The sequence below is a fragment of the Pollicipes pollicipes genome, unplaced genomic scaffold (genome assembly GCF_011947565.3).
Source record: "Pollicipes pollicipes isolate AB1234 unplaced genomic scaffold, Ppol_2.1 Scaffold_6686;HRSCAF=7923_pilon_pilon_pilon, whole genome shotgun sequence".
In the NCBI taxonomy this organism is placed as follows: domain Eukaryota; kingdom Metazoa; phylum Arthropoda; class Thecostraca; order Pollicipedomorpha; family Pollicipedidae; genus Pollicipes; species Pollicipes pollicipes.
The window spans coordinates 25231337-25242771 of record NW_023596921.1 but is presented as its reverse complement, the minus strand read 5'-3'; the positions used below and the strand labels follow the sequence as shown (position 1 = coordinate 25242771).

The 11435-nt window shown below is 55.0% G+C and overlaps 1 protein-coding gene across 1 annotated transcript in view; it reads left to right on the top strand.

Moving 5' to 3' along the window:
• LOC119108545 (uncharacterized) overlaps positions 1-9167 on the top strand; it is a gene marked incomplete in the record, with an annotated part of 16292 nt that extends 7125 nt beyond the window's left edge. The window contains 9 exon segments of the mRNA XM_037232136.1: positions 517-709; positions 1996-2187; positions 2925-3033; positions 4159-4364; positions 4776-4926; positions 5516-5665; positions 6529-6680; positions 7064-7724; positions 7833-9167. Coding sequence (XP_037088031.1) covers positions 517-709; positions 1996-2187; positions 2925-3033; positions 4159-4364; positions 4776-4926; positions 5516-5665; positions 6529-6680; positions 7064-7724; positions 7833-8441 — 2423 coding nt within the window.
• Positions 9168-11435: the final 2268 nt, after the last annotated feature.

Genomic DNA, 11435 nt, shown 5'->3' with positions numbered 1-11435 from the left:
CCCTGACATGTGCCCCGCTCTGCCCACGCAGCGCTAGACCCGCCCCTGACATGTGCCCCCGCTCTGCCGCAGCGCTTAGACCCGCCCCTGACATGTGCCCCGCTCTGCCGCAGCGCTAGACCCGCCCCTGAACATGTGTGCCCCGCTCTGCCGCAGCGCTAGACCCGCCCCTGACATGTGCCCCGCTCTGCCGCAGCGCTAGACCCGCCCCTGACATGTGCCCCGCTCTGCCGCAGCGCTAGACCCGCCCCTGACATGTGCCCCGCTCTGCCGCAGCGCTAGACCCGCCCCTGACATGTGCCCCGCTCTGCCGCAGCGCTGGACCCGGCCCTAACATGTGCCCCGCTCTGCCGCAGCGCTAGACCCGCCCCTGACATGTGCCCCGCTCTGCCGCAGCGTTGGACCCGGCCCTAACATGTGCCCCGCTCTGCCGCAGCGCTAGACCCGGCCCTGACATGTGCCCCGTTCTGCCGCAGCGTTGGACCCGGCCCTCACATGTGCCCCGCTCTGCCGCAGCGCTGGACCCGGCCCTGATTCGTGGCATCCTGCCGCCGGTGGAGATAGCCGCGTTCGCACGCAACACGATCCTGTCGCGGCGCAATCGGATTCGCGACCTGGTCAGCACGGGGGTGCCGCGGCTCGGCGTCGGCCCGCTCGACCCGTACCAGCTCGGCGAAATGCCTGTCAACTTCACCATGGACGTGATCGAGTGAGTGCCGGGCGCCGGAGCCGGCGACGGACCGCCATCTGACGGCACGCTAGGCAACCTCCCACTAGCTCGGCGATGGTCGCGAGACAATCCCCGCTATTTGGGTGGGGAAGATGCACACGTTGTCAAGAGCAGAATGGGTATACCCGTTTAATTTTTGCTGAACTCTGTGGCGTTGACCGGCAAATATCCTCAATCTGAAGAGCTGACAGCGTTTTGTTTTTGCTATCAGAGGAGCTAGTTGCTTATATTCTTAATTTCTACAACTGATCACTCCTCTTGCCCTGCAGCCGTTTGTTGCAAATGCCTGACATTGTTTCTGCGTCTGGGGACTATGGCAATTGTTATTCAACCCACTGCGAGTAACGGAGCAGCGTTTTTAGTAAAGCAGAGGAGAGAAATCGCTTGCACTATGGTTGACTGACAAGGAAAAGATTCTGATGACAGTGACGAATTACTTTTTTACCTGCTCAGTCAAACCATTCGCCAGATCATAATCCTTCAACCATACCGTATTCAACCAAAGTTCGCCAACAATTTGGACCATTTGCATCCCAGGCAGTTTGATCAAAATGACCTCTGGGATCTAAATATGACGCATAGACCATAGATTCTATGGGCGACCGGCCACATGGAAGCTAACATATTGATTTCGGAAAGCACGATGTTCAAGAAATAGACCATCAAACGATGCAGGAATGAAAAGAAAAGCAATGGAGAATGTGACCCGAGTAACAGCGGTACAAATTTTCCGTTACATTTGGCCAAAGAACTTCTTTTACTATGGAACTGGAGATCAGCCCAACGTTGAAGATGCGGTCCTTTCATAGGTGAAACTTATCCAAGGATCTAAAGCCTCCCTGCTTTGAGACTATCTCCAGGCCCAAATCTCTCCACAGCCGAGGGTTATGCCTCGTTATGCTTTTATGAGACATCGCAAGGCACGTTTTTGGGTAAACCCGCAGCAGCTTCTAACTCCCGTCAAAACATAGATCCGCATCTCAAATATTGCCTCGGCTCTGCCGCCGCACGCCGCGGTATGTGGCCCGTCGCAGCGGGGCGTGTTTGACTCGACTACACACAGCGCCGGCGAAAGCCAGACTCCCAGACCTGGCCAGACCTGCGCCGCCGACTGCACTGACTGACCTGAGTCGGCCTGAAATGACCCGAGTCCGCCTGGGATGACCCGAGTCAGCCTCAGATGACCTGAGTCGGCTTGAGATGACCTGAGTCAGCCTGGGATGACCTGAGTCGTCCTGAGATGACCTGAGCCGCGCTGATCACAGGCTGGCTGGAAACATCACGGAGGCGACGGCGCGCGGCCTCAGCGACCTACAGCTGCTGGACGCGGACGTGCACCTGCCCGGCCTGACGGTGGTGGCCGACGCGCGCATCCCGCTCGTCACCGTCAACGGCCGCTACAGTCTGGACGGCTCCTTCAGCGGCCTGTTCCCGCTTACCGGCGCCGGCCCTCTGACGTAAGTTGTTCCCCTGGCCCCTGCTGAGGTCAGGGATGTGCGGTCAGAGGTCAGAGGCAGGGCTCGCTCACAGGCGCTGGTCCCCTGTCGTGAGTTTCGGGTCGAGTTTGGCGTGGCTCGCTCACAGGCTCTGGTTCCCTGTCGTGAGTGTCGGGTCGAGTTTGGCGTGGCTCGCTCACAGGCTCTGGTTCCCTGTCGTGAGTGCCGGGTCGAGTTTGGCGTGGCTCGCTCACAGGCGCTGGTTCCCTGTCGTGAGTGTCGGGTCGAGTTTGGCGTGGCTCGCTCACAGGCTGTGGTCCCCGGTCGTGAGTGTCGTGTGCAGTTGGGCTGCCCGCCATCGCGCGCAATAACTCGGTGAGTTCTGCATCACCACGTCCGCTTAAGGATGTTTTCCGCGCTGGCACGAGCTTTCAGGTCACATGAAAACACGCCCTTCTCCCTGGCAGTGACGAGGGATGTGCAGCACGGGTAATGCTGTCAACAGTCACCCGTATTTGCAAACGTAAAGCAAGCTGTGCATGCTTTAGCGCTGCAAATTCCTAGAAGCCATCTCAAGAAGTGTTGTAAACGGCGCCATTTTCCGCTGACACTGCTGATGTCATCAGTCCGGTCACCGGTGATCAGTGTGATGTCTCACTAAATCAGCGGAATTAGTAACGCATTACGGCTCCGCGCCGTGTCATGGTGTCAGCCTTGGGCCTGGGCTGGCTGCCTTAATGTGGCGTTGCCTACCGCAGGCTGAAGCTGAAGGACGTAGACATCAAGCTGGTGGTGCAGGTCCGCCTCTACTACGACCGGCTGCACATCACCCGCGTCGATTTCACACTGGGCATCGGCAACACCACGGTCAGTGCCGAGACGATCCGCCGCGGCTGACGCGAGCACGACTCCACGCTATTGCACCGCGCTTGAGCCAATCCCATGCCCGAGATGAGTCGCCTCCATGGTCGGCCTGCCAGACGCGCGTTTTGTCGCCTCCATGGTCGGCCTGGCAGACGCGTGTTTTTTACGCTACGGCGAGCGTAAGCCGGTTAGTGTTGAGAAAGCTGGACGAGCGAACGGGTTACGCGTGGTGTAACCGGACGCGGAGTCATCCGGCGGTCTCCGCGCTGGACGCAGAGTCATCCGGCTGGCTCCGCGCTGGAGGCCGGACGCGGAGTCATCCGGAGGGCTCCGCGCTGAAGGTCGGCCCAGCCGTCGGCTTCAGTCCCGGCCGGGATTTTGCCAGCGCTGCGGATGCCCGTGCGCCGGTCGGTGTCCCCGACACTCCGTTCAGGCAGCGACAGATGACCCCGTCAGATATACAGCTCAGCCCTGATCAAAGATGTCGTCCCGTCATGCGAGGGAAAGCGATTGGCCCGCGCGCGCTGACAACTGACTGATAGCAAAAGTTCACCCTGGACTGTATGCTGATGTGAAGGGTAGCCGCGTGCAGAGACGGATAGCTCGGCGATTGCTTCCTTTGGAGTGCGTCCGGCATAGCATAATAGTTGTCGGGTGGTCAAGCTGGTGCGCGCCACGTAATTACGTGTAGCCGTTGCGGCTTAGTCCGCTTCTGCGACATGTTACGTCTTAACTGAATATCAACTGGAAATGACAATTGGTTTTACATCCCCGATACGTCGAGCATTACAGGCGTGGACTCCAAAAGTGGTGTGATCCAAACATTTTCAAACACAAGGTACTTTCAACAGAAAATCATGCGTGCGGAAGGAGTGCTGTTAGTACACAAGCAGCAGGACGCGCGTATGGCTGTGGAAGTGTATTCATTGTAATTGCTAGCTTTTACAGTTATCGTTCGTGATTTATGTAGCGACTTACCGGTAGCTCATCATAAAACGGCGCAGTATCTAGGAGTATCCGTACAATGTTCGAATATCCACAGAACCCACCCGGGCCCGCGATGATCACTGCTTTTCGACTCTTTGCTTTCCTTACTCGACAGGTTTCATCGAAGGTGTTTGTTTTCAGGTAAATCTTGAGGGATTCTTGAAAGAATCTGGTTTTGGGGATCTCGCCCAACAGTTCTTGGACAACATGTCTGGTGACTTTCTACGCAACTTCATCAAAACTTTCCGAGAGGAGAGACTTCCCTCATTGGTTATGCGAGGAAACAAGTTCCTGAGGGACTTCGAATGGAGAACCATGCTGCCCAATTTTGTGGCGTTGTATCTCGGGTAAGTTTAGCTAGACATTTTTGATACTCGCCGGCAAAAAGGATACGTAAATAATGCGACGGAGGCAAATAGCTTCACGCATCTCGTGTCTCTCTGCTCTGGCTGCGGCTGGTATCGTTTGATGAATGTCATGTGATCTGCAGCATTAGGTGCGCTTTGATAAACCTACTTGAGTCGTGCATCTCGTTCCAGCGAGAGAGGACTCGTCCCCAGTCCAGCATCCCATGCGGCTTGCGGTGCTTGTCTAGTGACGACAATAGGCAGCCACGTGCTCTATCAGATTTCTACAGAACAGCATGCCTGTCCATCGCCACCGGCCCCTAACCCGCGCCGCCGACTACCGTCGTCGGTTGACACCGTCTGTCGTGACCTTGCCCGCTGTCCCTCACTTCATCCGCGACTGTACCCCAGATTTGATGACGACTCCGGGAGCTACCACCACGACTATCTGCCCACCATCACCAACAACCACCTGGTCGACCGCATCATAAGCCAGCTCAGCAACAACCTGCGCGGCAGGCGGGTCGGCCTGCCCATGCAGGACATCATCGCCAGGAAAAAGGTGACATCCGCCGACGACTGACATTGTTCACAGCGCTGTCAGGCGCATCTTACCGACGGCTGCCATCGTTCACAGCGCTGTCAGGCGGTCTTACCGACGGCTGGGGCTACTTCTAAGGCTGCTCAAAATGGCGCTTGACCGAACAGGTCGGAGCTGCAGACCAGCTGCCTCTGCCAGCTGTATACTGGGCGCTGCGAGCGGGTCAGAGCCGCAGACCAGCTGCCTCTGCCAGCTGTATACAGGGTGCTGCGAGCGGGTCAAAGCCGCAGACCAGCTGCCTCTGCCAGCTGTATACAGGGTGCTGCGAGCGGGTCAAAGCCGCAGACCAGCTGCCTCTGCCAGCTGTATACAGGGTGCTGCGAGCGGGTCAGAGCCGCAGACCAGCTGCCTCTGCCAGCTGTATACAGGGTGCTGCGAGCGGGTCAGAGCCGCAGACCAGCTGCCTCCGCCAACTGTAGAGGACGGTGCTATGTTTGTGGGACTGTGAGCTGGCCACCATCTACGACCCTTTGCAATTACGAAGTGGAGTCCACTCGTGTGTGTCTTGTGTGGAGTGCTCGTTCGTATATAATCCCTATGTTACCCACAGGTTTTGTGGAAGTGGTTCAGAAACGGAGTCCAGCTTTTCCACGGCCAGCTGTTTGGTCTACAGAACATGAAACGCGTCAGCAACGCTCTCATCTCCCGGCACAAGGAGTATTTTACATTCACCATTGAAATCGGCGCCCACCATCTTAAGGTAATGACAGCAGCCTCGAGAGAGACGATGAGTGCACAGCCACAACGCATTACCCCGCTGTTACGTTGTGCTGGTATGAAAAAACACCAATCTGCCCACTCGCTATATTGGAGTGAACTTTAAGCTCAACCTGTTCTCACACTACGGGCAGGAATGTGCAGGACATGTGATGTCACATTCCCCTTGTGATATTTGGTGCCGAAACTGCACACTCGCCTGCCAATCATTTGTAGCTAAAGAGCCCGTACCGGTATACGTAACAGGCTCTTTTCTATTGCTCACAGTGACGAACACGTCATGTAATGCTCACAGTGACGGACACGTCATATATTGCTCACAGTGACGGACACGTCATATATGCTCACAGTGACGGACACGTCATGTAATGCTCACAGTGACGGACACGTCATATATTGCTCACAGTGACGGACACGTCATATATTGCTCACAGTGACGGACACGTCATATATTGCTCACAGTGACGGACACGTCATGTAATGAGCGTTAAAAGGCAGCGTGTTCTTATGAGCATACACACCATGTAACTTTCGCCCTAAAATGTTTTGGAACCAAGGTGAGGGTACTCAGGGTGGTCTAAGCCATCAACCTTAAGGCACCCGTGCCGCTTAATGCTATTTGGCATCTTGCGTAGTGAGTGATGTTACCAGTTTCAACACTGCTGCAGCGTCGGTGAAAAGGGGCCTCCTTTTGCCCCGATGCATGCAGCCCGGTGTTTCCCCTCACTGGCATTCCCAACACCGGCCCCGCAAATTCCACCGCAAATTAATAGATTTAAGGTATCTATCTATACCGTCGGGCCACCTATCGGTGGACCCACATACTGAGTGTAACTTATCCACCAGGCAGCGTACAAGTCCCAGCTGGTTATAATGAACAAGCTGAAGAAGTTTGTGCTGTGGGCGTTTATCTCAAAGCTGAAGCTACGTGTTCAGCTGCAGCTAGATGCCGAATACATGGAACTCTACCTGACTGGCCTGGACATCCTGCACATTGGGTAAGCGGCATTCGGCTTAGTGAACGTGGGCTCTCAGAACGTAATCAGCCTGCCAAAACACTTCGTTTTGCATCACGCTACATACAGCAGCCTAAATGTCCAACATTTCAGGGTGATGGCCCGGACGTGGATTTGTGTTCAGCTGGTGAGGGGCGGATTCTAGGCAAAAAAGTGCAGTCACCCCTTCTCCCCAACGTTGAAAGGAAGTAGATAAAATCCGTCGGGAAGCTGGTGTCAGAGTGAAAATAGGACGGGTCTATTAGCTATTTTCACCAAGCCTTAACGGTTCCCTCGGGCCGGTATAAGAGCATTATGCATGTGTGAAGCTCACCAGCCCTACACGTTTTGCTCCAACCAGCCTCTTAGTCTTTCTCAATCCGCAGTGAAATCCACTTGGAGCTGTCGGGACTGGGCCCACTCGACGCCGTCGCCACCAACCTGGCCGAGAGACAAATCAACAAAGAGGTCTCAAAGCGCCTGCTGGCCCGGATGACGGCTCGTGACGCGCGCGACGCCGTCGCCAAGCTGCTCAAGGACGTCGACCTGAACGCCGTGCTGGCGGAGACCATCAATGGCGAGGTGTACGCGCGCGATCCGGGCATCGTGTTTCCCGACCCCGAGCCCACCGGCAACGGCACCGACTTCAGCAGCCTGCTCGAATCGGTGCTGGGAGCCGACAGCGACGGCGAAGACGGCGGCGGCGGCCTCGGCCCGCTCATCGGCCTTCTCCTGGGCGCCGGCGACGACGACGACGACGACGGCATGACGGGAGCGGCGGCGAGCGGCAACATGACCGACGGCGATGACGAACTGGCCGGCGTCGACCCGGAGATCCTAGCCGCCTTCGGGCTGAGCGATTCCGGCGGCGCCTCCGCCGGTGACAGCGACGCCACGACTGCGGCCCCCGCTGACGAACTTGCTGACGTCGACCCGGAGATCCTGGCCGCCTTCGGGTTGACGAGCGATTCCGGCGGCGCCTCCGCCGGTGACAGCGACGCCACGGCTGCGGCCCCCGCTGACGAACTTGCTGACGTCGATCCTGAGATCCTAGCCGCATTCGGGTTGACGAGCGATTCCGGTGGCGCCTCCGCCGGTGACAGCGACGCCACGGCTGCGGCCCCCGCTGACGAACTTGCTGACGTCGATCCTGAGATCCTAGCCGCCTTTGGGCTGGGCTCATCCAATGTCGAGAATCCGGCGCCGGCAACAGCACGTGAAGAAGGCACATCAGCGGCGGATGCGGACTCACTAGCTGGCGCCGACATCAGGGCCCGTGTGCCAGATGCCGACACAGGAGGCTCGCTTGCTGGCGTAGATGCAGCAACGCGGGGAGCATTTGGCCTAAGTCCAGAAGCTCCTGCCGCGGACGTAGCCGGTGTGGCCGCAGCGGAGACACCAGGAGGCGACCAGTCACCAGCGGATTCAGACGCTTTGAGCGACGTCGACCCGGAAATACTGGCCGCTTTCGGGCTGGACCCGGCTGAGCCTGCTGGAGGCGCCGGCGACGTCGCGGGGGCGCTGGACGGCGTCGTCGACGCAGACGGTGAGCTGGCGGCGACGGCGGCGGCCGGTGAGCTGCAGGAGCTGCTGAGGCTCGCGGGGGACTCGTCCGTGCTCGCCATTGGCGACGGCGCTGACGCTACGGCCGGCACGTTCGGAGACAACGCGTTCTTCGACGAGCCGGGCACTGCCGCCGGTGAGCCGGCCGCCACTGAGGACAACAATTCGTTTTTCTCCTCGAGGAGGAGGAGAGTCGGTTGACATCCAGGAGTCGACGGCGGAAGTTGCCGTCCTAGCCGCTGACCTGTGATCGACCGCTTTGCCGCGCCCGTACGCCCGACGTCGAGGCGGATGTGCAGGGCCAGGACGAGTGGCCCGAGGCGGGTCGAGGACCAGGCACCGTCAAGTCACCCTCAGTCCGCCCGAGCGCCTATGTCACATGGCCCGACCTCGGGAGGTGGGCAGACGTTCCGGGTCATCGTCTCGTGCGCGTCGTGATGTGATCATGCTGAACATCCTATAAGAGGAGAGCGGATTGCTCTGGTCGTGATCTCTATGCTCAAATAGCGGAGGATGTAGTGCCGTCTAGTACCAGAGCGGCGCCGAGCCGCTCTTTCGCTGTCCCGTTCAGCGTCTGCAAGGGCTTAATCAATGCCAGATGCCAAAGACCCTCGCATACCTGAGAGAAGCCCGTTCAAACATGTGCCACAAAGCTAGCAATATGTTGTCGCGTCAGTGAAGGTTGTAGCGACGTCCCTGTCCAACGCGTTGTTCATAGGTGATCTGTCCATTATGAAAGGATGCGGACATTTCAGTGATGTTTGCCAGGTGTGAAGGACTCGAGTCACCCGATTGTCGCCCCAGCGCATAGGGCGTTGTCAGGTGTAAGGGTGTTTACTGCTCAGCCCATATTACAGTGTCGAAGTGTACTGGTCAAGGAGTGTGGAACAGGGTTGGAATAAACATTAATACAAGACGTACACCACATCCTGTCCTGTTATTTCTTCACGTTTCTGGTGCCAGGTGATCTATTAGTTGCAATATTTGCGGTCAGAATCATTTCGTTGCCTACATGCATAGCTTGGCTATGCGTTGATGGAAAATTTCATGTAACTCAAATTTATGATTATTTTCATGTATTACTGCGAGGGAATGATATACAATAAGACAGGTCTTGAAAATTTGGTTTTTAGTCGCCGTGTGTTCTTATGTGGAGCATAAACGCTTTCGCATACAGCCAACCATGACCCAAGCCAGCGCTAAGGAAATGAGGCGCATATTTTCAAGTTGTAAAAGTATTGTATATAGATTAGTTTTTGGCATTGCACACCAACCGAAAAGCTGCAAATGAATCTGGGTTTGTGCATCGCATGCTTGCACTAGGTGAAACAGCTCACTGGAAACTGAATTATTCAAACAAATATATCAAAACATAAGTAAGATGCATCCCATCCAGATCCACGCTTCAACATCCAGAAATCCAACGACACAGTGCGCTAATTAGACGCTAAATTACTTGAGTAACATTGATAGCGACATCAAACCGCACACTTCATATCATTGCTACTCTCAGCTCTATGGAAAGCGGGACATCGTTAACGGCTGCACTTGGATACGCAAAGCTAAGGCAGTGGGTTTCATGCAGTGAGTTTCACCACTGCGTTATTGGTTTATCTGGGCAACAAGAGCACACCTTTTCAGCGCCAGCGACTCTAACAAATAGCAAAACAACTCGGTTTTTGCTCTCTGCGTCTCCTAGCGCAGACAAAAACAAAGTTGCAATGCGTCATTTACTAAACAACCAAGGTTCATATTAGTGCATTGAGCACACGCTTAGCTCTCGCCCGTGCCATCAGTTTCGATGCCGCCTGAAGCTTTGCCCCAGCGGCGGGAGGCGTCAGGATCAGGAGAGAACACCATGCGGATCCGATCAACCTGGAAGGTGCTGGAACATACATTACCAGAAGGGAAGTGATCGCTGCTTGTCTGGGCAAACGCAAGGGATCTACCGCTATGTTTGGGATTCTGCCACGCTGCATGGATGCACACTTGAAGCAAACATTCAGTTGATTGAGTTCACTGAACGGCTTCTCCACGCTGTAGAGGCGCTGCAAAAGCAGCAATCATTGACTCTGTTTTAGGTGTCCCCTAGGTAACAGAATACATCCAGCTCTGGTTTGTCAAAGTCTGCAGGCCGGGCGAGTCGAACATGTCTGTGAGAATATTTCCGAGTCGAGGGGCCCAGCCCATCCAGGTTGTCCCACCTACTGGCGAGTAATATCTTTGTAACCACCGATCGCATGCCCACACATATGTGAACATTAGAGAGCTCAATACCCCACCTTTTCAGCACTGTTCATCCATAGTGAGATAAGACTTAAGCAATTTTGACGGCACTATCAGTGTTCTCAAATTTTTACCGAAAAGCCAGAAAATTGATTTAAAGTAGCCGCTCCGACGGCAGAAGTGCCATTGGGCTCCCTGCCCACCACTATGAATGCAGCACTTTTCATTTCCTTTTTTTCCAATCGCGTTATGTAACGTTCACAGCGCACTTAATGACCAAACTGTTTGTGCAATATATGATGTGCGAGCTCGAATCCCCCTATGCAGGACAAATATTCATATGTGAGGCCCTTATCATTCGAATTAAGTGAACCATCATACTATGACTTGGAACTCTCCCCTTTTATATTTACCAGAATATGACACTTTTCGAAGCGCACTTAAGCTTTGGGGAAGCCTCGTTTGCTTGGATGCTCAACTCGCCGCAAGGCTGTGTTTATAAAACAGGAAACAACCAGCGACATATCACGCGGTCTACTGACGCACGTTTTCAAACATTCCTAAGTGACCTAGCTACATCGCTTGCACCGCCCGCTGGGACAATCAGTATGCTTCCTTTCCGCTGATGCTGCTCATATGCATCAATAGCAGAACTGTTTTGACTAACACACCTCAGTTTTACGAAAAACCTTATTAAGTTTTTGTCGAGCCCAGGACTGAGTGATATTTGTGGATGGCACAATCGATGGAGTAGCTGGATACAAATAACCTTACATAAGAATATGATCATGCTGTTTGAAAGCCGATTTTGTCTTCATCATGAACATTTCCATGTAAATCTTAAACGACATCGATCTGAACCATCCACATACAGTCGCAAAGGCTGCGGCGATTATCTCGCTTGAATGTCTTGTTGCTACTAGTCAGAATCTTCCATTAAAAAATGAGATATGAGGCTACAAAAAGACA